The sequence below is a fragment of the Chaetodon trifascialis genome, chromosome 20 (assembly GCF_039877785.1).
Source record: "Chaetodon trifascialis isolate fChaTrf1 chromosome 20, fChaTrf1.hap1, whole genome shotgun sequence".
Taxonomy (NCBI): Eukaryota; Metazoa; Chordata; class Actinopteri; order Chaetodontiformes; family Chaetodontidae; genus Chaetodon; species Chaetodon trifascialis.
In genome coordinates, this window is record NC_092075.1 from 10,921,374 (window position 1) to 10,947,007 (window position 25,634).

At 42.3% G+C, this 25,634-nt stretch overlaps 2 protein-coding genes across 6 annotated transcripts; one reads left to right on the forward strand and one right to left on the reverse strand.

Moving 5' to 3' along the window:
• Nucleotides 1-501: 501 nt before the first annotated feature.
• Nucleotides 502-2,387, reverse strand: orai1b (ORAI calcium release-activated calcium modulator 1b). Its single transcript, XM_070989788.1, has 2 exons — nucleotides 1,680-2,387; nucleotides 502-1,596 (listed from the first exon to the last, which is right to left on the reverse strand). Exons 1-2 carry the CDS (start codon nucleotides 1,791-1,793, stop codon nucleotides 1,039-1,041), a joined length of 672 nt encoding a protein of 223 aa, XP_070845889.1. The 5' UTR covers nucleotides 1,794-2,387; the 3' UTR covers nucleotides 502-1,038.
• On the forward strand, nucleotides 2,380-25,490 carry kdm2bb (lysine (K)-specific demethylase 2Bb). Of its 5 annotated transcripts, none has more exons than XM_070989779.1 (21): nucleotides 2,380-2,645; nucleotides 3,223-3,367; nucleotides 3,503-3,581; nucleotides 3,727-3,773; nucleotides 4,763-4,941; nucleotides 5,069-5,175; nucleotides 6,196-6,289; nucleotides 6,403-6,556; nucleotides 6,725-6,840; nucleotides 7,825-7,945; nucleotides 8,464-8,870; nucleotides 8,977-9,063; nucleotides 15,152-15,382; nucleotides 17,019-17,162; nucleotides 17,798-17,884; nucleotides 18,004-18,339; nucleotides 18,776-19,854; nucleotides 19,939-20,102; nucleotides 20,824-20,985; nucleotides 21,836-22,054; nucleotides 23,012-25,490. In XM_070989779.1, exons 1-21 carry the CDS (start codon nucleotides 2,574-2,576, stop codon nucleotides 23,191-23,193), a joined length of 4,212 nt encoding a protein of 1,403 aa, XP_070845880.1. In that variant the 5' UTR covers nucleotides 2,380-2,573; the 3' UTR covers nucleotides 23,194-25,490. The 5 variants fall into 5 exon arrangements, with proteins under 5 accessions (XP_070845880.1, XP_070845881.1, XP_070845882.1 ...); XM_070989780.1 differs by having other exon boundaries at nucleotides 18,779-19,854; XM_070989781.1 differs by having other exon boundaries at nucleotides 18,013-18,339.
• The last annotated feature ends 144 nt before the right edge of the window (nucleotides 25,491-25,634 follow it).

Below are 25,634 nucleotides of genomic sequence, written 5' to 3' on the forward strand. Positions count from 1 at the left end.
ACCTCTAATTATGGGATATCTGCACCTACATATGACAAGATCATCACCTATCGACACCCAGCTACCGTAACTTTCACTTCTGCATGCACCTCCAACGACATTTGTACTTCTACCTCCTCTAATACACACTGCCAGACAGGTCAGTTTCTCTGCATTGCTGAGAATAAAACTCAAGTTAAATAATGTTTGAATAAACATCAGTTTGGTAGAAAAGCACTCATGCATATTCTGAAATTGAATTATGTAAGCAACATGCTAATATCAGGATACTTAAGACAAGTGCTCAGGCTTTACAAAATGAAGCACAGAGGAACACGAGTATCTCATACTAGCAAGTACTCCATAGAGGTCACAGTGTGCTTATGCAGTATGTGTAATCAGTCAGAATCCACCATCAAGGAGTTGCTTGCTTAACTTGTATCAGCAATTGCAAAAAAGTTCCCAAGCTAATATTACAGCAATGTTTTGAAATAGTAGACCCAAATTATCTTTGAAATTATGGAAATTTTGAATGCCACTTTATTTTAACACCACCGCCTGTGCTACAGATGCCAGAAAATATTTTCTAATACTGTAGTCAGGCAGCTGTTGAGTCAGTCTATGCGAACACCAGGCTTTACAATTGCAAATGGTGAACATTACACAAAATCATGTACACAGTGAATAAAGGAGGGTTAAATACTTGTGGTTTACAAAACATAACAATGTAATATATATTAACAGTGCTCACTGACAAATGGCTAACTCAATGCAGCAGGCCTAAGACAGGATTCCAAGTTTTTGTTCACATGTCTGTGCCATAATGTAAGAGACAAGCTACCAGCACAGTTAAGACTTTCCAATTTCAAGTTACATGCATTGTGGCAGATTTGTGAGTTCATAGTTGATCAGACATGTTTACTAAAAAATACAAACTCATTTCACAAAAGTAAAATTTCACAACACAGAAGTGAGACATCATTCCTGTAAAAAAAAGAAGCCAATAATGGAGCTTCTGGTTTGGAGAAATCCCAAGGAGTCAAAGTTCCACCACCTTATTCATGGGAAATGTGAGCTTGGAGACTGCAAGATGGAAGACTCCCCTCTGTTGTCCAGCTCATTCTGTAGCCGGGTGAGATTGGAAAGCTCCTCCAGCTCCTGAAACTGTCTGTCAGTCTTGTGACTGACCAAGGAGCGGTAGAAATGCACAGCAAACACTATGAAGACTAAACCAAAGGGGACCATAATAGAGGTGGATGTAATAGCAGCAGCCACGCCAGATGAAACTGTATTATTGCTGGACTTGTTGGGCTTTACAGGCAAGAATTTGACCCAGCAGAGTAGAACTACCTCAGCTAGGAAGAGCAGAGTACCAATGACTGTAGAAAAAGCCCACGCCAGTTCAATGTGCCGGTGCATTCGCTCATGTGGAGACTCCTTCACAGAGTTGAGGTTGTGGACATTGCTGACAGCCTCTATGTTGGGCAAAATGCAGGTACTGACCATCAGAGCAAACAGGTGAACAGCCACAAGTACAGTGGTGCAGGCACTGAAGGCAATGAGCAGAGCCGGTGGGTACGGATAGCTATTGTCCAGCTGCACTTCCACCATAGCCACCTGCAAAACGGGATTAGAAAGAAAGTCAATTAAAATGAAACTAGCGAGATCAGAGAAAGTGGATGACTTGAACACAACGTTACCATAGCGAATCCAGAAAGCAGCGCTGATGTCCGGCTGGAAGCCTTCAGCTTCGCTCGGCTCAGGTAGAGCTTCCTCCAGGACAGAGCTTGCAGTGAATGCTCGTTCAGACTCATGTTGCACTGGCGGAGCGGCGCAAACGCAGTTACCTCGTTACTCTAACGGAACACGACAGAAACGAGCCTTCAACATGCCAGCCACAGCCTGTAGTGTACACTTACAAAACATTTAGCCTCGCCAGCTGACGGAACTGCGGAAGCTATTTTTTCACCGCCGCTCTCCAGCGTGTTAAGCTGCCTGCACCTTACATTACCCAGAAGCCTGCGCGCCCTGAAGGGAACATCCGCTCACTGTCGGTTGCGTTTGCTTACTTTCGTGCTTATTAATGAGCCCGGAGGTAACAGTCATGTGAACTACCATGTTCAGTGCGTAGTAAGTGTCAGAAAATGTAGATTTTTTGCCAACTTCAAGGTTTGAACGCTCTATCACACCAGTCCACATGACTCACGTCACGTCCAGCGTACAGAAAGAGAATTATTACTAGAATGAATGAAAGTGGATAAATAGCTGCTTTTTTGATTTGGACAAAATGTTTTATTGCGCGTTTTTCTTTAACGCGGTGGGCTGAACCATTCGCTAATAATGGTTTGGAAATAGCGTTTTTTTATATCCTTCTGACCACAAACAACAGTGATTGATCCGATGGGAATAATGCGTCCTCTTTGTAAAAGCAGCTGGAAAGCAGTGAACTAACATGCCGTGACGTTGCCCAACAATGTTTTGGTTCCTGGCGGTGACGTAATACACAAAAACATGGTTCCCTTGTTTTGAACCTGAAAAGCGTGCTAAGTGTTGTCTTAACTTCGCCACGCATGAAGATGCTTTTCCGAAACTGAATGACTGGAGAACATTCAGAAGAGACGATGGCTCAGGCCGTGGAAACGTGTGCTGAATCCGGACGCAGGCTGGTGTGTAACGTTGCCATCTGCCGTGTTAACGTTAGCTTATGAAGCGAGATTGGCAGCGAGCTAATTAGTTAGCTAAGCTAACGCTCGCAGCTGTAAACGTTGGGATATTTGTCAAGTCACTTAAGCTGTTCGAGTCAGACGCCACGAGGAAAAACGATAAATCTCGCTTTGTGGATTTCATAACTTCTCCTATATTTGGTATAGTTCAGCGAGCGTACAGTAGTGAAAGCAAAATAAACGTGCACCTAACTTAGATCAGTGAATTCCTGCGAACATTTTCCATTTATCGTAATGGAGTAACGTTACAACAGCTGCCTTAACCCAGGACAAGACGATTTAACGGTTATTGTTCTTGACGTCACATTTAAGAAAAAAATACGCTACTTAAATAACGTACCGTCGAAACTGAATATGACCTCACTACAGTTGTAAAGTTAGGACTGAAACAAATGTCGAATCACTTCTCATCAGCCACACGGGCTGTCTGCGGAGGGAGAGGGGCCGTTATGACAGAAAGAGTTTGCTTTCCTCGCATGTTGCAGTTTTGTCATGTAAATCATGTCGTCTTCAATGGCAGCGCTCCATCTGCCGGAGGATGTACGACGAAAACGAGGATCTGTCTGATGTTGAAGAAATTGCAAACATCAGAGGCTTCAGTGTGGAGGAAAAGCTTGTCAGTGACAGTTACAGCGCACAGTTTGTCCACTTACTGGAGGGAAAAGGTAAAGTAACACACAGCACATCCTACTGATGCTGTTTTAGTATTATATATTTGGATTTGTTTTGGATTGCAAGATGCATGCCTGCACCACAGTAAATGTGTTTTCCCGTAAAAGCTTTTGTCAACTGTTTTGCAGACTTCTCTTATGAATATGTGCAAAGGGAGGCTCTCAGGATCCCACTCATTTTTAAAGAGAAGGATGGACTGGGCATTAGGTCAGAAGCCATTTCTGTGTTTTTCACGGTGTTAATGGTGATGATTGACCCCACTTTGTATTTGTTGCATATTCATGTTTTTAACCATTTGGCATCACATGTAATAGATTAACTGAGTAAATCCCCCTGTCTGTAATTTACACAGAATGCCTGATCCAGAATTTACAATTAGTGAAATTAAAGGCTTAGTTGGTAAGTACAATGCTACACACACGCACACACATGCACACAAATAAAACCAAAAGCATATGTGCATCCAGAGCGAGGGAAAGTATACCAGCTGCTAATTCAGAGAATAAGAGCTGGTATAAAAAGTAAAAACTTGGAAAGTCAATGAATTTTAGCTTTTGGGAAATTGTAAATAATGTGCCACACCGATTCGAGCAACACTGCAGAGAAACAAACTCTCAGCTATGATGGATTCTGTGGTGTGGTTCGGATAGTGAGTTCAGCCAAGTCTACTATCAGCTTGAAAAGGCCCAGTTTTGTCAGAAATTGTCAAGAACCACTCTTGTGGAATAAAGTTTAGAAATGAAAAAAAAGAAAGAAGTTTTTGTAAAATATTAGACCCAGCAGCAGAAGAAGGACCAAAACTGTCAAGTATTGCCTAAAATAATAAGGCAGATGGACATAATTTACAAAGAGGTAAAAAATAGTAATCACAGTATGTTCAAAATGAGATAAATAATGTATCTTACTCTTACAATGATATTATTGTGTTTGGTTCATCTATTTGTCTGCCTGTCATTTAATGTGTTTATGTGTGATGGATGATTATAGTACGTGTGTGTCCATGAGTAGTTTCTCATACAATGGGGTAGCTAAATATGGTTCCATCTGTTAGTCAGCACTTTTTTTAATCTATTATTGTTATGTCAAAGCAATCAGTTCAAACAATTTTACAGTTGCGTTGTGTGTTGCATTTAAAATACAATGGTGTCATTCAAGTGATTGTGAAAGAAACAGTGATTGGGGTGCAGCTGCTCCATCTAGTGGGGAAGATGGTGCATTAATGGCATTAACTGTGAGCTGCTGTCAAATGCCAACAATACACGTCTTCTCTCACATCAGCATGCAAGATTGTTTTTAGACCAGCTTACTGACAGATTGTGTTAACTGTTAATGACAGCGGAAGCGCTCATGGGTATAACTTCAACTTTTGTCCCGGCTGTGACTTGCAGGCAGTCGTCGGTCTGTGGATGTTATGGACGTGAGCACTCAGAAAGGCACTGAAATGAGCATGGCTCAGTTTGTCCGTTATTATGAGACACCAGAGGCAGAGCGGGACAAACTCTTCAATGTCATCAGCTTAGAGTTCAGCCACACTAAGCTGGAGAACCTCATCAAGCGGCCCACAGTGGTAATATCACACAACACTCTCTGTATGATGTTATGACTCTTGAAGGTCACAAATCTGCCACCATATGGAAAGAAAGTATGAGGAACAACACTGTGACTGGTGGCTAAATGAGCAGTTTTGGTCACAGGTGGACCAAGTGGACTGGGTGGACAACATGTGGCCTCCTGATCTGAAACACAGCCAAACAGAAGCCACTAATGTAATCTCAGAGATGAAGTACCCGAAGGTGCAAAGGTATGACTTCACTGAACTGCTTTCATAAGAAATCTCTCTTGAGCTGTATATCAGTGTATGAGTTAAAAAAAAAAAGTCTAGCGCAAGAAATGGAAAACATTTGGAGAAAATTGCTGCTTCCTTGGCAGTTAATACAATTTCTCCTCCCATCTGAATGTCTTGTGTATGGCTCAGTCATTGCAGAGCGCTGCATACCATCGGTGTTATCCATCTCCTGTAAGTGCACTTGATTGTTGCTAGGCAGCAGAGTTTTCCACGGTGGAGGATGGTTTCATAACAGCTGTAGCCTGACTGCACAGACACCCCTCAGCCAATCAGCTGTCAGCATTTGTACATACCATAAGAGTCAAAACCAATTGTGGCTTTCCTTTCAACCTCAGTTGCCTGCTGACCCCACTTTCTGCCTTTTGTGTTTCTGTTGAGTTCTGTTTATTAATTTAAGTACATTAGACTGAAAACCCATGGTTGGCATTTTTTTCAGTACTTTCCAAATGATTATGGAAAATAAACAAATATATAATGTTCCAAACAGGTAACCCTGGTAGATTTTGCACAGTTGGCTCACCTGCTCTGCATTTGTTTCAGGGAACTGTCACATCATCGTACTGTGGGGGACACAACATGATGCCATTTATTGCTTTCATTGGTAGTGTGTTTTTTTTCCCTGCTTGGTTCCATATTTTCAGATAAATAGAGCTGCTCCCATCTAACTAAATTACTGAATCATTTATGTCTGGGGGTGCTAATCACTCCTCAATTAATTTCCAGAGGAGAGATGTCCTATTGTGAGCAATTTTCTGTGCTGTAGTGCTCTTCTGAGTGATGTCGAGTGATATTGTCTAGTGGTAGCTGTTGTTTTCAGGAAAACACAACTGAGCTTACTGCTGCGTTCTCATCTGGTTGAGTTGTGTTTTTCCTTTTTATGTTTTTCTACAGATGCCATTGTGTTGCACTTGAGCATCCTCACTATGTACAAAGCATGATTATTTGAATTATTTGGAATTATCCTGTCTGCTGTAGGTACTGTCTCATGAGTGTGAAGGGCTGCTACACAGACTTCCACATCGACTTCGGGGGAACTTCAGTGTGGTATCACGTATTCAAGGGACGGAAAGTAAGTTTATCCTCATCTTTTATATCACAACAGTTTCAGAGTTGATAATTCACGTACCCTTGCTTCGACCGTACAGCACAACCTCTAAATAAAAAGTCTGTGCTTCTCCTCAGGTGTTTTGGCTCGTGCCTCCAACCCCTCATAACCTTGCCCTTTATGAGGACTGGGTTCTGTCAGGCAAGCAGAGTGATATCTTTCTGGGAGACCGAGCTGATGGATGCCAGAGAGTGGAGCTTAAGCAAGGATACACCTTCTTCATCCCATCTGGTGTGTTGGCATGGTTGTGTTAAAGTAACCAGCAGGAAAAGATTAGCTGCTACTTCAATGAACAGTAATGCTAAGCTTCATCTGACTATTATGCAGTACATTCAGTTCTGTGAGTTTGCGTGAGTCCTCTTTATGTTCCCTTATCTCTTTATTTCTTTTGTGATTAAGGGTGGATCCACGCTGTCTACACTCCCGAGGACACGCTGGTGTTTGGAGGGAACATTCTGCACAGCTTTAACATTCCTATGCAGCTTACTATCCATGAGATAGAGAACAGGACTAAGGTAGGAGCATTTCCCAATGTGTGGCTGACCTCTGACCTGCAGCACTATACAGTAAACTCTCTCTGGGATTCATTGAAATCTCTATCATCTGCAGGAGACAGGACAATGAGAGATGTGGTGGAGGAGGATGTAAGTTAGGGGAAATAGTCAAACGGTAATATAATATAATGTGACAGAAATGGGAATAGATGTAATTGTAAAATCAGGAGCAGTGCGTATTTGTGTGTTGAAAGATGTTTGCAGCTTGAGAAGGAAAGAAAACACCACCTTCACACTGACAAAGTCAATATCCCTTTATATGTAGACTCTGGATTTGATTAGCTTTCCTTCTCCTTTAAGACATCGCTACTTTGAGGTACACTAAAGCCCATATTAAAAATTCTCATATGTTCACTTCTCGCAAAAATATGACCTATTCATTCTAGCGGGATTTTCGTGGATCATGTTTACCGTTGTATTTGTGTTCTACATTCGCTTCTTCGTGGCTGTTTTTGAAGCAGCGTTATTCCAAAAGAAGAAGAAGAATCCCATCTTGAGGAAGTTAAGCCTGCCTGTCGAGAGTGCAGCCTGTTCCTGCAGAAGCCTGCGTGTTTGTTTGTGTGCATGGGAGCACAGTGTCTGGAGCGATAGAGCACAACATGTTGCTCGGCGTAATAATCTCCCAGCCTTGTCATCTCTTCACACTGCTCTTTTACTTGCATTGCATTGCAATATAAAAATAAGGAGAATTAAATATATCATGGTGTCTAAATGTCTGACGTGTGTAACAGGCGGAGAAGCGTCAACAGGAGGTGGGAGGATGGGATGTGTTGTATCTCTTCACACTGCCGGTGCTGTCAGCGATACAAACACAGACAGAACTCTGGTTACGTGTATAGCCACAGAACTCAAGCTGTGTTAACTCTCCAATAAAGAGAACTGATGCATGTAAATATCAGGTGTTTTTCAAGCTTACACTGATGCTAATTTTGTCCCCGTTTGCAGGTTCACTCCAAGTTCCGTTTCCCTTTTTACTATGAGATATGCTGGTATGTCCTGGAGAGGTACCTGCACTGCCTGACCAAACGCTCATACCTGTCAATCCGCAAAGAGCCCGTTGTAACGGGTAAGTGTAATTAAGAAATGCAGCTGTTTTGTAAGATCTCTTGTGTGTCCCTGGATGTTGTGGCACATCTTGAACTGCACTTGTAATGAGCTCTCTCTAAAGCTATTAAATCTCTTATTAAATGCATTAATCTTTTCTGCTCTTCGTCTGTCCTCGTGCATTCCTGCAGCCTCTGCTCTACACACTCCTACTTATTCCTAAGACTGGCATAGTCTAATTCTGTTTGTGGACATTGTGAACATTGCTGTATTCCACTTGTGAAGTCCTCCAGATTAGATTTGAAGGGTTGGTGGGCGCACCCTGCGGTTGTCTTTGCCCATTTACAGTATAGTATTTTAATCCAGCTACATACACCAAAAGGTGGCATATAGATAACCTGCTTTGTTTGCAAACATGTCATGCATGCTGTTTCAGTGCCATGCTTGATGATATGTTTTTATTGTTACACTCTTCCATTACAAAGGAAAAATCTACATGGGCAGATAGGATTAGTAATTTTTCTCATTTTGTCTCTACAGACAATGAGACAAAGGCAAACACAGAGAGCCCCTCCTCTGACTCAAGGAGCCAGGACATGAACGAGGACTCATGTGAGACTCAGGTCAGGGACGACCAGGGTGAAAAATCAGAGCGACTCGCCCAGGATGGCCCCTGCTCTCCAGACAACCGGAGGGGCCAGCACCTCAAAGCCGTTTTGTCTGTTGACTCGGAGGACAGCTGTAATCCCGGATCCACCTCTCTAGATTTCCCCCAAACCCCGTCTGACTCTCCAGCCTCAGAGTCTCAGAGTAAATGGACGCATCTGACGGAGTTTGAGCTGAGCGGACTCAGGACTCTGGTGGAGAAGCTGGAGTCGCTCCCTGAAAATAAGAAATGTGTTCCAGAGGGAATAGAGAACCCGCAGGCCCTGCTGGAAGACATGAAGGTAAGACACAAAAAGACGAGACAGTCACGAGTGCGCATACACAATATGCACCATTCAGTCGAAATCACAGAGTTCTCTTTCACTTTCATTTCCTTCGGTTGTCCAGCTCGTCTTGAAAGAACATGCCGATGACGACCCCAGATTAGCCATCAGTGGAGTTCCTGTGGTTTACTGGCCGAAGAAAACTATGAAGGTAAGAGTACTTCAGCTGCAGTGCGAGACCCTCTCCCTGCTTTTGCAAACAAACATTGTTCTTTATCTTTGTTTGGTGCTTGTAAATTAAGTTGATGTGCACTTGATTCTGAGTTGATCACTTAATACAACAGAAAAAGCAGCGGAATTACAGAAAGTGAGCACAAGTGAACAAACTTTGATCCATCTGTCGCTTGACTTTGCTGTGCAAGTCCACAACATAAATGGAGCCATTTTAAGTATTTTTACTTTTATGGATGTACAATCCTTATTCCAAAAAAAGTTGGGACACTGTATAAAACTTAAATAAAAAGAGAGAGATAGTTTGCTTGTCTTTTTTGACAAACACCCAATTGATATATTTAATGTTTAACTTCATTGATTTTTGTAAATATATGCTTTTTCTGAATTTGATTCCAGCAACTAAAGACTGGGAAATTTGTGGAATGCTCCCAAAACACTTGTTTGGAACATCCCACAGGTAAACAGGTTCATTGGTAACAGGTGATAGTATCATGATTGGGTATAAAAGGGGCATCCATGAAAGGCTCAGCTGCTCAAAAGCGAGGATTCACCATTTTGTGAACACATGATTTTATAAAGGACATTACTACATGGGCTCAGGAACACTTTGTAAGACTTTTTTGGAATCATGGTTGTATATTGAGACGATGGCACTTGTCATCCAGTAAAAGAGCGCAGTTTATTTTTATGACAGTAAGTGAGTGGTGATGATACAGCAACAAGCCACAAATGACTGACAGCTGAACACCAGTATTTTAATGACATTAGGTTCAGAGCTGTGTTATTAGCAGAGAAAGGGCATTTTGTATTTGAAGTGTCATGGACCCAGATTATTTCTCACTGGTCGCTGAACACTTCCATGCTTCACATGATTCCTCATTTACCTTTCAAGGGAGGAGCTTTTTCTCTTCTTACTCTTACATTTTTCTCAGTCTCCTCTTGCCCTCTCATCTCCTGCTCCAAACACTCACTGCACTCCTTCCCCAGAGCAGTAGATGTACTTATTTACATAATTTTAACTTAACAAGCTGCAGTATTGCCTAATGAAGTAATTTTTTTTTAAACTTATTTTTGCTTCCCTCTGTACACACATTCCACACACTATATTTTGCTGTCATTAAAACACTCATTTCCTCACGCTGTAGATGACATAAAACACTGTTTACTATGAGCAGACACTATATGAATCATTTTTCAGACTGGATTTCACACCTCACAGTCTCACCGCTTACATGTCTGTTGTTACACTTCAGGCTTATCCAGGGCTCAGATTGGTATCAAAGTTTATACAAACTGGTCCGAATATGTGCAGAAATGTCCAGTCACTGTGTTTACAGATTGCACGTTTTCTCAGAATTTAAAAAGGAGGTGTTCAGTCATTTTTTTCAGTCGGTGTTGACACTTAATACTGAAGTTCTGCTCATGCATGTACCTGTTATGCATCAGTATACCATACAAAATACCTCCTCAGACAAAGTCCATGGGAAATTGTGATATTTTAAGAAAATGCCTTTCGTGTCTGTGGGAGTGTGTGTCATGTCTATGGCTGTCATTTATCATTTGATTTCATCATGTCTTGAGCTGAGCAGGAGGCCATTAGAGGGTGAAAATCAAGGCTTTTACATTCATTGGCTACATGTAAAAAGACATATAATTACCTCTCCCATTTCACCTAATATCCCTAAATTATTTGATCCTTATGAAAGGATCAATATACATGTTAATGGAGTGATGCACAAATATACAGTGTTCATTTTCAGATGCTCTTTTACTTGCATTGCATTGCAATATAAAAATAAGGAGAATTAAATATATCATGGTGTCTAAATGTCTGACGTGTGTAACAGGCGGAGAAGCGTCAACAGGAGGTGGGAGGATGGGATGTGTTGTATATGAATGTATGGAAGTGTTTTCTGTTGGCTTCATGGACCCTGTGGATCACCCCCACCCGTCCCTCCAAAAGGCCAGCTGCTGGTTGTGGGGCCTCTTTGTGTTTGCCTTTTGTAATGAGATGCCATCTGGCTCTATTGGCTGTGTGGAGCCTGCTCTCCTCTCCCTGTGACACACATCATGAATATGACAGCACAGTTTCTGCATATTCTCTCCTCATTGGATAGAGGCAGACTCCCCCCAGTACATATTTTGATGCGCAGCCGCCTCCCATTGGCCAAGTGCCTCCCAACACCCATCCTCCTCTTCAGGGGGTCAATCCATATTAATGAGGCAGGCTTGTCTGTGTTTCTTACATCTGCTTGTGGTATTGTGGAGCTTTGGAGTAGGAGGGGAGGGCTGTAGGCCAGACAGTGGTAGCAGGAGTAGAAGGAGGAGGAGACTGCAGCCATGTCAGTTTGCCGTGAGCTGGACGGTGTGTGAAAAACCAGCCATGGCCATGTCGCTGAGCGCTGATGATGAGGACTACGACTCAGACTCTGAGCAGGTTAGCGCACCAAACCCCTGCAGGCGGGCATAGTGAGGCCACCAGAGGAATGCTTGTATCAGACAGAGCAGTGTGCAGCATCACAGGGCAGCGAGGAAATGGAGCTACCTTGAGAGAAATCCAATTCAGATTCAGCATACCTTGTGCTTAGTCTTTGATTTCTGCCCTTTCTTTTCTTTTTTTTTCCCTTTTTTTTATTTCTAGGATTGCTGTTTGCGTGCGTGAATCTGTGTGCATGCTTGTGTGTTTTCGTCAGGTAAAACCAGCTATTGGAGAAGGCTGTGTTTATAAAGCTCAGAGCCTCAGGGCTGCTATTGGTTGTTTCAAAGCAGAGATGCGGAGGAATGGGAATTCACGAAGATGCAGGAGATGAATCTGACATGTTTTGATTGTAAAAGCGTCAGATATGCATTTTAGAATATGAGTGACAGTCACACAGAAAACGCTCTTGTGCCAGCATTCGTTAACGAGAAAGCAGTCATTATGAAAGAGTATTTAATATTGTTGAGTGGAAGTGGCTGCGAGATCGGAGATGAGACTTGCTTACACAGCAAGAAATGTGTTCTGTTCATTTAAATATTTCTTTCAATTAGCTCCGAGCCACAGCTCCTTACATTAATTCTGTGGCTGCATATGGAGTCGACTGAGCCTCTTTTGCTCTTTAGAGGAATATCAGAAGACATGTTTACTTCTGGTTCTTCCAGTTGTGTACTGTTCTTGGTGTCCCAATTCAGCTATTTCAACATCAGAGAAATCTGCCAGTATCAAGGTTAATATGCAACATTTGTTCAAGGACATGCAGTATGTCCACGGCAGGCAAACTAACTTGCAAGGTTTTAGGTATTGTAGCCGAAAAGTCAAATATTTCCGAGCCAAACAGTTGAGCATGAACTTAATTTAGCTTCCAGAATGCCTGCTTGTACAGTAGATTCTCCAAAGCATGCCGTGCAAACTCTGGAAGGAGTTTTCTTTGATGCTGTTCAGCACTCACCTTCTGAGCAGCGATACACTCCAGAGATTTTATTAGAGCTGGTGTGTAACACTTGTTCCACTTCCTGTTTGCCATGTAAAATCTGGGGCGAACAGCACATATATTGTGTGCTCGAGCGATCACAGATGTTTAGCTTTACAGCGCGCCATCTCGAAAACTTAGCCCTCCAGGAGCCAAGTCAGTGCTTCCATATATTCCTCGACAAGACAGACAGAAAACAGAAATCCTGAATTTTAGTCAATAACTGCATATAAATGGGTTTATGTCTGTGTAGACACCACCGTGTTGTGTGTATTGCTGTGGCAACCAGCTGTTTGATTTTGATGAAACAATATATGCTGTTGTTTCTGCAGCCTGTGCTCGTTATGCGCTGTCTTCAGTGTGTGTTCAAGGCGATGTGAAGTATATCCACAGTAATTGATTTCCACTGGTCTCCACAGTAGCTCAAGAGGCTCCTCAGCAGTGTCAATGAAGTCTGCTTCTTATAACGCTCCCACCTGAATGAGCTTTGAAGAAATTACTTGTCGGTGACTTGTACAAAGAGCACACATGCATGTTGCGTGTGCTGCAAAGAGGTGTGTGTGTGTGTGTGTGTGTGTGTGTGTGTGTGTGTGTGTGTGTGTGTGTGTGTGTGTGTGTGTGTGTGCGCGCGCAACAGCCACTCCTGCTAAAAGCTGGACATATTTTCTGATCAAGATATCTTAGATATTGTTGCAAAAAAACAAAACAAAACCAAAAAAAAAAAAAAAACCCACTTGTGCTTGGGGCATAGAGCAGCTACTAAGACTGAGAGGCAGCTGATTTCTTCGGCGGTGTTGTTGTCAACCTCTCCTGTCATTTAATTCTGAGCATCAGAGGGAGATCTGCTTTAGAGATCACTCACTGAGCAGACAGAGGGAGGTTTAGAGCGGATTTAGGGGACAATATGGACAGCTTTGGGAGCTATCTTTTCATTTACCTTCTATGCTTGCAGTTTAAAGTACAGGTGTAATCAGACCGTAATGAAGGCACTGCGGGCTCTGGCCGCATGTTATTTAATGTGATATGACATTAGCAGATTGATCTGAACTGACCTGTTGTCACATGTAGGAACTGGCAAAAGCTGGGTTACAGATCCCAGCACTGTGTCTTTTTCTGGGATATTTGGTCTCATTTCAGTGTTCCTCTGGAGCAGACCTCCTGTCTGTAATCCCCATGAATACCCCCAGAATGGTCCAGCCCCCCCTCCCCGATATCTCACTCTAATCCTGTCTGGTAGCCACACATCTGACTGCCTATGTCAGTCTATTTCATTGCGTTTGTTTGAATACATTATTTTGATATGCCTAAGATTGAGCCTGCTTTCATTTTCTGTTCGAGAGTCTCATTACAGTTCTTATTGGTTACAAGTCTGTGTGTCATAGACTGTTCTGTTAGGGAATGGGACGTGGCTGTTGCTATGCTGACGCTAGGAAAAATCTGCACTGCCGATGTAACTAAAGAAATCCGATCTTCATTTCCAAGAGCTGCAGTCTTTTGCATTCCTTGTTCTTGTGTGTTTCTTCTCGGGCATTGCCACATATTTTTTTTTCACGCGGCACGCTTGGCACTATTCTGACATGTGGTTTTCATGTTGAAAGTACATTGTTGCGGTTGGGCTCTGAGCCTGAGAAGGAGCAGAATATATAAATCAAAAACAATAATGATGGGGATCAAAGGCATCTCATCTCCATTACCCAGTCCTATTAAATAGAGCACATTTAATGTGGACTGTTATAAATCAGTCTGCCTGCCCCCGAACACAGAATAATGGGTTCTAGTGATCCATGTGTGAAATGTAGCCATAAGTGCAGTTTCTCTTTGAAGTAGAAGCATGAGAGCAAGTGAAGTGCTAAATTTGGAGGATGCCTCCAGGGACATTCTTGATGTGTTTGTATTCTCCTGGATGCTGTGCTTTAACAGCCATGAAAAATGTGTGTTTATACACAACGTGTTTTGATCAGATTTGTGTTGGTGGATGTGTATTATATGTGTATGCATAAGTATGCAGGTGCTGCTGTCCTTTTAGCATGTGTCTGTGTTTGGTACTATTGACCCAGAGTTACAAAGAGCATAGAAAGGACCAGGCAGCTCCACCTCCATCCTCCATAACACTGACCCCTGCTGAGTATGAGAGAATATTTAGAGTGTTTTCTTATTATCTAACATGATTGGGAAGTGCTCATTATTGAGCCATAGCACCATTTTTAAATGAAATGCAACGTAATTCAGAACATTAGATTGAGCCTTCTTTGTACTGAAATCAGACATTTTGGTAAAAAATCACAGTTGTCACATTGATGATAGTGAGATAATGATTCTAAAGCATCTGTCTAATAATGTAAGCTTGCTGCCTTTGACTCAACATTTACTACAAATTTGCTTCACAGACTTAACAATACTACATAATATTACATTTGCCATATTCAACTGTTTTATTATAAGTAGCTTTGTATGTAGCATAACATTGCTAAATGTTATGCTACATACAAAGCACATAAAAAAAACACATATATCCTTTATCAACAAACTAATGAAAGACTTTTCATATTATTATACCAAATCAAATATCAAATCTCATTTGAGGTACTTGACACTGTATCTTCTTCATCCTTTTAGCCCCGGCCTCCCAACCGGCCGAAACCTAAGATGGCAGCTTCTCCTGCATCAGCAGTCAAGCTGTCCGCCAGTCGGGGAACATCTGGTGCCAGGAGGAGAAGGACGCGCTGTCGGAAGTGTGAGGCATGCCTGCGGACGGAGTGTGGAGAGTGCCACTTCTGCAAAGACATGAAGAAGTTTGGCGGGCCGGGCCGCATGAAGCAGTCGTGCATCATGAGGCAGTGCATCGCAGTCAGTTCATTCTTCATAATGTTCCCAGTCTTCTGATACGCACGTGGTGTTAAAGGAATAGTTTTTGGGAAATGCTCTTATTTGCTTTTTTACAGAGTTAAATTAGAGCAACGCAAAACCATTTTCATGTCTGTGTGCTGAATACGATGCTAGTGCCAGCAGGCGATTAGCTGAAGGAAACAGCTAGCATGGCTGTGTTTAAAGGTAAAAAAAATCTGCCTATCAGCGCCTCTAAAGTTCACTCATTAACATGTCATGTCTTGAAATGATTTCCAGGTGATTTCCTGGTGTTTTGTCATCACCATGAAGTTGCCAGGCAACCAACAAAGACTAAAGGAAGTCACTACACTTGGCCAAGAAATGCTTCCAGCATGTTTCCCTGTGTTGATTTCGCATTTAGTTTTTTTCTACGCCATGCTAGCTGTTTCCCTCTGCTTCCAATATTTGTGCTCAGCTGCTTTCTGGCTCTACATTTATAATTAGTGTACAGACATTACACTGCTGTCAGTTTTCTAAAAATATTTCTGAAAATCTCCAACCATTCCTTTCATGATTGCTTGATGGTTGTGGCTCATAGTAATGGCTGCAGCAGCTGTCACAGAGGAGAGAGCGACTGTTTGAGTGTTTCAGCACCACGGACAGAGACATGTAGTCAAGGAGTGAGTTTGAATCTTTCTGCAACGTGTGCTGTGTAGACAGTGAGAACGACTCAGTTTGACTGATTAGCCACTCTAAACAAGACAATGAGAGAGACTTGACATCTGTCCCAGTACCCCACACTTATGGTCTTAAGCTGTTTAGCAACTATGTCCCAGTTTTTAGGTATGCCAGTATGCTTAACCCACTCTTGATGTTCGCTTTCTGTAATGCAGCTTCAGAGCGGTACTCAGAGCTAAATACATGCCACAGTAATCACGGTCTACTGTGCCACATTAGTCCATTTGTTGTTGGTAATGCAACTTATTTGCTAACTGACAGCAATCAACCAACAAATTGGAAGTTGTTAGGTTCATCACGTATTGGATTCAGTGAGTATGATCAAATGCAAATCAGATAACAAATTCAATATAAATGATGGTGATGGCAGCATACTATGAAATACAACAATTTCAGTGATTTTGAAAGGGCAGCAGTGATTTAAGCAATTAAAGCAAACAACACCAACAAAACATATCTCATTCTACTCTATGAACTGCCTCTCACATTGATCTCAGATACGGGACTAGAATTAAGCGAATTAAGGCTCCTCACTCGCAGGAGCCATCATCAGAATTACATCACTCAGCTTGGAGTTTTTTGTTTTCAGGTTTCTTAGTTGAGTCATTTGAGTAGGCGATAACAAGCCAGCGAGCAGGGAAATGTTCTGAATCCTTGAAAAATCTGTTTTGCTTCACATTTCAGCAACAGTAGGGTCAACATACTGTTTAATCCACAGGTAGCATGAGCACAAAACAACGCAGACGGCTAACACACTTGAGTGCAGCGTTGTAACTGAACCTTAAACGAGTGGAGGCATTATGAATGAGCCGTGGGTTTGCTAGTCCGTCAATCACAGTTGTGGCCGAGAGGAATTGAAGAGGATATTGATTTGAAACGCAGCCTTACCCTCACGTCTCTCTGTGTTTCTTTGCTCCAGCCTGTCCTGCCGCACACAGCGGTGTGTCTCATCTGTGGAGAGGCAGGGAAAGAGGACACGGTGGAGGATGAGGAAGAGAAGTTTAACCTTATGCTCATGGAGTGCTCCATCTGCAATGAGATTGTCCACCCGAACTGCCTTAAGGTAAATTACTCCGTATCAATGCGTATTGAATGGTGTCACCATAAACCATGTTGTTGGAATGATTGAGCTGTTTAATAGTCTCTGGGCCGGATTTACTAAGAGATTGGCATTGTGCAAATGCACGCAGTTTTCATTGAGTTTACAGCTTCAATCTGTGTGTTTTCCAAATCTGATTTACTAAGACAGCAGCTCATTATGCAGCTCTTGGACTGAACCTCCAGACACACTCTACAAGTGCAGGAGAGCTCAGGAGCACAGTTCAGAGGCTGGATATGAGATCAGTGAGCTCAGAACAGAAAAGATCATTTAGATTACAGAATATTCACTTTGGCCAACTTCATCTGAGAAAAGCTGTTACTGTTACTCAAAATGTGGAGTGTGACGCAATAAACATGTTCATGGTAAACAAAAAAGAGATGAAGTAAAAGTTCACATGACACTGCAAACGGCACTACAACCGTTCTCATGGCTCTTATAAATCCAAACTGAGAATGCATCAACCTCTGCAAACGTGTCTCCTTTTTTTTGACTGACCCTTAAATGTGTGTGAAATGTGTCACATCTGAGCCTGAACCATCTGAAACAGGCGTGGAAGCCTTCGTAACGCTGTCCCTCTGTGCACTCCTTCTGTTCAGGTGAAAGATTCAAACGGAGTGGTCAATGACGAGCTGCCAAACTGCTGGGAGTGTCCAAAGTGCAACCACGCTGGAAAGACAGGGAAAGTAAGTATGGACTTCAGTTTGAATGTGTCTGAATCGTGAAATGATTTAACAGCTGACTGTGTCTCAGAATCTCAGGACTAGAGAAATAAAGTTGTGGGCTCTTTTTTTCTAACCTTTTGGCCTCAAAGCAAAAAAGGGGTCCAGGATTTAAGTACGCATCAAACCTCCCGGGCTCGCTACTGAAAGAACCACGCTTAAACCGGGACCTGAAAGAGGAGCCTGACCCGCCAATGATCACTACAGCAACTGTTACCGCTCTGACCGCAACATCTGCTGTGAAGAGGAAGGCAGAGCGGGAAGAATGCCCGAAGAGGAAAGAGGAAGAGCCTCCAAAGAAACGTCCGCCCCTGTTATCTCTCGATGGTACGCCCCGACCGAGGCTTGAGGACAACCCACTAAGGAAAAAGAGGAAACTCTTTGACACCAATGATGAACCTGTCCTTGTGAAAAAGAAGGTGAGGCCTCGTTATTTAACAGCTATACTGAAGAAAATGGATACAGCTACAGAAGTTCATTGAAGATTGAATCAAATCTAATGCTGAGATTTTTAACATTTTTATTTGCCTTAATTGTAAAGCTGTTAAAATGAATCACATTCTTGGCCGTTTATTTGGCATTAAGCTGGTGTTCCAGTTTTGGCTGCATTAAGCAGAAGAAACTGGTCAAAATAAAAGATTCATTTCTCAAAATTTAGTAGCCATTCAATACCTTTTCGATCATCTTGCAAATGCACCGTAGATGAGTTTCTCTACCTTTGAGTCAAGACTTAAATTGAATTTTAATGTCATCGTTTCATCAATCCATTTGGAGCCCACTGAACTGAACAAAAACCTAATAGATAAGTATAGATACAGATAGAGAGATAATTATATTCCTTCTATTCTTTCTTAGAAGAAGCTTTCAAAACCGGAGGATCCCTTGGCTCCGAAGCTGTTAGGCCAAATCAAGACAGAGAACGATCACGGTGATGAAGAAGACGACCAGGATGATCATGAAGAAGATGGATTGTCCTTGGACAGGATTCATGTAAAGGAGAAGAGTGAGTATGATGACGAGGACCAAGAAGAAGATGAGGAGGGAGAGGAAGAGGAGATGGTGAAAAAGGAGAGAGACAGTAGTGCAGAGGACAAAGCCAAAGTTCTGTTAAGTCCACTGCTGAGAACATCCGCAGCCAGAGAAAGTGACCAGTCATCCTCCAACTCTCCCAGAGCCGGACCAAGCAGCGAATCAGGAGACGCTCAGGAGAGGAGCTCTGCTCTGCTAAAGGCTCGCCATCAGCGCCGACGCCTGCCCAACAAAGAGCTCAGCAAAGAGTTCAACCAGGAGATTCCCAAGACAGAGGACTGCCTGTCCAACCAGAACCACGCGTCAGTGAAGACGGAGGACGGCCCAGCCAATCACAACCGACGACCACTGAAGAATGAGGACTCCGTGGCCAATCAGAACCGTAAACCACTAAAAACAGAGGACTCAACCACTAATCAGAGCCGCAGGACCCTTAAGATGGAGGAAGGTCTGGCCAATCAAAACAGACGGCCACTGAAAACGGAGGACAGCCTGGCCAATCAAAACCACAGGCCTGTAAAATCAGAGCCCGAGAACGACGTGGATGACCAAAAGCCGAGGTGGCCTCTTAATAATGGCAGCAGCGACCTGGGTGACTGGCTGCGACACAGGGGGCGGGAGGTGAACGAAACGCCGCGTGGTTTCTCGCCCCTCAGCTGGAACAGAGGCACGCAAATCACATCAATATGCCCCCGTCCACTCCCCTGCCGGTCGCCGCCAAAATGCATCCAAATGGAACGCCACGTGATCCGGCCCCCTCCCATCAGCCCCCCGCCCGACCGACTGCCGCTGAACGACGGCGAAGCGCACGTGATGCGCCGAGAGATGTGGATGACGGTTTTCAGTCACCTGACTCACAGAGATCTTTGTGTCTGCATGCGTGTGTGCAGGACCTGGAACAGATGGTGAGTACGAGATGAAAACCACGTCTTCACACACCCTTCGACGCTCAGCGGCCCTCTGCAAATATCTGCCGTGTGTCTCACCAGGTGCTGCGACAAGAGGCTTTGGAAGCACATCAATCTGAACCGCTGCAAGTCCATCACACCTCTCATGCTGAGCGGCATCATCCGGAGACAGCCAGCAGCGCTGGACCTCAGCTGGACCAACATCTCCAAGAAACAGCTCAGCTGGCTCATCAACAGACTGCCAGGTAGATGCATTCACCCAGCTAAAGGCTGCACTGTGTTTTTTTTTTATGAAGGCCAATAAATGAGATAAAGTACATTTTTTGGAGGGAAATGAGCGCTCACTACATGATTCCAATAACTTTGATTGACAGGATGAGCTGTTATGAGAAATATAAATGGAGTCTTATTAAAAGGAGAATTCCAGTTTACTTCTTGGTGGATTATTTATAATTTACCCATACATTTAACCATATTATGTAAAATAAATGTAAGTTCTCCAAACTGAATAAATGTCTTGTATTTGCCCAGATGAAGACTGCTAACGTGCATGCACTAGATGACTCTTTCAGGTATTGATAGAAAGTGTGTTTATGTAACGTGCAGTTTTTAATAGGTTTGAATTTCTATATGTTCCCATATGGCTCCTCCATCTGGATAATTGTATCTCCAGAGGCTCCTGCATTGAGATGTTTTACTTTCTTTGTTACTTATAAATGTCTTTGCTGGATCGCTCAGCTAATTAGATAAAATTACTCTGTGTTGGTTTATTTTGTAACCTCAGATTAACTAAAACTCTGGAGATGGAAAAGCTGAAAAATAGGGCACATCTCGTCAACAGACAGAATGCGAGTCTGCAGTATATTTAGCTTGCCGTGTCGATGCTTGTGGGCCACACAGAAGATCGGCGTTTTGAAGCTTCATTTAAAACAGGAGGTTTCTGGATGTTCTTGCCGTCCGCTGCAGGTCTGCGCGTGCTGCTGTTGTCAGGGTGCTCCTGGGTGGCGGTCTCTGCTCTTTGCACCTCCAGCTGTCCTCTGCTGCGAACTCTGGATGTTCAGTGGGTCGAGGGACTGAAAGATGCCCAGATGCGGGACCTTCTGTCGCCTCCTACAGATAACAGGCCAGGTACCACCCTGACACACACACACACACACACACACACACACACACACACACTCTATCTAAACAGCTTGAGGTTTAAGTGGCTGAATGACTGAGCATGACCGTGCAGTAAAAGGAAATTAGTGAGAGGAGTGCTTTGCTTTGTGGCTTTTCACCTTAACTGCTGTCAAATCTAAACGCATTTAAAGCGACTGGATTGGTCCACAGTGGTTATATATCGACTCTGAGCTGCCAACTTATCAGCTGACGAGCACATAAACTTAAAGAAAGGCTCTCTTTTTTTCTAATTGTTGACAAGTCCCATGAAAAGACCAAAACTGTCAATGCAGTCCCAAACACAAAGGTTCCCACTGAAGAGATAAATCTTTAATGGCTTTCAGATTCATAGTTTCATGTTTAAAAATGGCTGAAGAATTTCCTAAAACAGTTTTGAGCAAAAGTTACTCAACCAGGAGTCAGTAGTGTATTTGTTTGGGGTTATTTTCAGCCACGGATTAATACACAATTAGTCCTCAAGTGATTATTTTCAGCAGCAGGACGGTGTATGTGGGATTAACTCAAAATAAACTACAGTGCCCATGTCTGTCATAATGAGGGAACATGTGAACAGTGCAGCAGTGTGGCTCATTAATGTGTTTTTCAACAGTGGAGAAATACACTGAGAAATAAGCTCTGGATACTCAGCATTTCTTTTCATGGGATTTGTTGATTTCACCTTTCATTTCAAATATAGTGAAATAAACAGAAAACAGCGCCTCTCCCATGAGGCCAGTTCATATGTTCAGACATACTTGTGATACACATTCTCCGATTCTTCCCCCATGCCTCTGTTAATCTTCTTCCCCCTTTATAGGTCAGCTAGACAACAGGAGCAAGCTGCGTAATGTGGAGGACCTGCGTCTGGCGGGCTTGGACATCACCGACACGTCTCTGCGCCTCATCATTCGTTACATGCCCTCGTTGTCCAAGCTGGACCTCAGCTACTGCAACCACGTCACCGACCAGTCCGTCAACATCCTGACGGCTGCCGGGACGACCACCAGAGACTCGCTCACTGACATCAACTTGTCAGGTAGGAGCCTGTCTTTGTTGGCTGTAAGTCTGCCTGCATTTGACTGGCTCCCCCTAATGGTTCAATTTTGAATTTATCAGACGCATTGAATTATTAGATCTGTCCAAGGTGGATTATATTTTATCCTAATTTATACACAATGTAAATAAAATCTGAAGTGAAGTTAAAGGACCATACTGGTGTTTTTGCATGTTTATCCTCATTAACCGCAATTAATATGTACTGCTGCAGAACATTCTTAAAAATACATGCTTAGTTTGACATTGATGTCCTACCTTACAGACAGTGACTGGTTTTAGTTCACAGATGTGCAATGCAGTACAGTTTAGCCTTTGTCAAAAGCTGGCAGTGGGAAATGATTTCTAAACTGACCCTGAAGCCAAAGTTTGCCCGGAAGTCACTATAAAAACATACTATAAAGCTAAAACACCTCCATTTGTATGTGGGGAAAGTACACTCGTTTATGGGGCACAGCTTGGTTAAACTAATGTAGTCTTATACAACAAACACACGGGCGCTCTAATGCTGTTTTTATGTAAACTGTTTGAGAGCGGCTGCAGATTGTGGTGCTGTTTCTTGTTCTATCAGAGGCATGAAATGATATAGGAATTGTGGAATCAATTTTTATAGAATTTCATGCCGTTTCTTGCAAAGTGCACAAATGTAATCTTATCTTCATCTTACACTCGTCTCTCTGGAATACCATTATACGCTAGAAGCAGTGGATCAATGGGCCGTTATGGAAAAACAGCTGAGAGGCAAATGCAGTTTGGCTTTCTGTCAGAGTCTACACATTTATCCTGAAAACACTGCTTGCCGTAATGAGGCCTTTTGGATTCCACGTCCTAGAATATCCTAAGGGGTTAATTAATCCATGTGTGTCATTGCTTATGTCAGTGCAGGTGACCTGTTACACGTCATTTGTTCTTTTTCTTCTAACCTCATTTCTCCCTGCAGTCTGTAACAGGGTCACGGACCAGTCGCTGACCTATTTCAAGCGCTGTGGAAGCATATGTCACATCGACCTGCGATACTGCAAACAGGTGACCAAGGAGGGATGCGACCAATTCATCGCAGAGATGTCCGTCAGCGTGCAGTTTGAACTGATAGAAGAGAAACTGCTGCAAAAGATCAGTTAGGAAGAGGAATATGGAAAAGACTGTGTGACTTTCACAAGTGGTAAAACTACTGTCCACATGGAGGCAGCAGACGACCGCGTGCTCGAGGGGGACGGCGCTGCGTTTCATGGCGGCTGTGTCCGTGAAGCGGATGTTAAGGGAAGCTGTGCTGCTCAGCCAGAATGTAAAAATGGAAATCTTATCCCGTGAAGGCAATATTGCAAAAATGTTTTTGTTGTTGTTTGCACCTCTTTATAAGTTATTTATTTCTTTATATTGATCGTTTGTGTACTGTATCATGATTATCTTGGTGTTTATAGACTATTTTTTGTTCCAATGCAAAGTTTATTGCATTATAGAGTAATATTTTTGTATCAGAAAGTGTTTCATACATTTATGTGCAGTATTGATTGCACCACTGTACGGTATCATACCATTGAAACTGATAATCAATTACTGTTAAGTTCTGTGTTGTTGAGAGGCAAAAGTCTAATGATTTGTTGCCAAACTGTAGGATGGTGGCTTGTGTTTGTGAGGGTGTTTTTTATATTTTATTATATATGTGTCAGTGCCCTTTTTCTGATGAGAGGTACTGTGCATTTTGTGGTAACACGTTATATTAATGTTCACATATTCACCATTAACTAGTTGCTTATTAGCATGCAAATTAGGAGCATGTTGGCTCTTTATCAGTTATTATAAAGCACTTATTAATGCCTTGTTCTGCATGACCATATCCGACATCTACAAGGGCATTAACAGAGTTTTCCCTCAATAATCTCCTAATTACTTCTTATTGTTAGTAAGTAAGGAAGTTGTTGTACATTAATTAGTCCTAATAGCCTAACCGTAATCCCCCCAGAAGAAGGCATTAAGCAGTGCTTTACTATGAGTAATAAAGAGCCAACATACAACTAATATGCATGTTAATAAGCAGCTAGGTGATGAGGCATATGTGCACCTTAATATGAAGAGAGTTCCATTTTGTTTTCCATATGATACCACGTCCCTTTGGATGAGATATGTAGAGGAAAAGCTTAAAGTTATTTGCACTGATACAGTAAATATGAATACATGGATGTATTCACACATACACTATACAGTGTACAGTGTATAAAGCATATTTTTTCAACACTAAAAATGTTCTGCTAATTCTACTAACAGCTTCTCGTGAAGCCGCGTACCAGCGTCTTTGCCGGTCTTCATCACTCCTAAGTATTTTCGGCGCTTTGTGGAAGGAAGCGTTTCAGCTCTGCATGCAGCAAAGAAACATGTTTACACCGCAGTCAGTAGATTAATAACCGTTACACAGTATAACATCTGACTGTCTTCAGCTGAACTCCATATGATTACAAATAATAAGCCTCAGTGCTGAATCGTGCAAGAAACAAAGAATCGGCGACGTCCAGGAATGGGATGTTACATTTGCATAAATCTTTCTCCCACATGATCGAAGCAACAAGTGTAACTCAGGTGGAGCGTGGAATGAAAAATGAAAAAAGACAAAAGCTATCTATTTCTATTTCATGACCCCCAGATATGTGAGCGTAGCATAGAGATGCATTCTGTTTTATTTAATATATAATAAGCCAGTATCAGTAAATCAGTCCAGTCAATCCACGTCCATCTCCAGACACGAGCCTCAAATGAGATCAAATACACAATATACAGTGTTATGTATGAGATATGACCATAAGCTCTATGTGTACATGTCATATAGCCTAATGAAGCTGCAAACACACTGATCCTGAAAGATTTGTGCAAATGTATACATGAAAATGGACTTTGTTTGTTCTTTCGTCTTAGAGATTCCACAGACGTTCATTAACACTGGTTGTTTTCTTTGAAATTATTTCTTAAAAGTTTAATTTTTTCTGTCTTTTGAGGTTAAACATCTAAAGATAAAGCACATTGCGACCTACGGCATCAGTCAGTAGCATTTTGTGTTGTTGTGGCGCATTTATTCATCATCATAGTGTTTAAAGTTGTATAAAAATTGCAAATGTTTCTATCAGAAGTTGCCTAAAAACGTTCAGACCCGACAGTTTAATGGTTTCCTAGGTTTCCGTTTTTTTCTCGAAAGCTAAACTTTTTTAGAAATAAAGTCTTCAAAGGTTTTTGTGTAACTTTTAAATAGCACTTGATATGGTTCAGTGGATGGTTTACATTTAATTCTTATTTTTTTTTAATAATCAACCATATTTCCATTTAAGATTTTAGTACGTCACTGTAAATGTTCAGTCTGTACATAATGTACATGTAAAGCCTCTAGGAAAAATTAAGTCAACCTTTGAGATATTAAATTCATTTTAAATACTGAGCTGTGTGTGCAAACATGATTTTGTATTCATCCTGGAATATTGCTGTTATTAGGTTTGTATCATTTGTGAGTGAAAATCCACCATAATCCAATCATTAAATTGGCCGTAAGTGAAGAAAATCAAGCTTAATGTATGACTGAT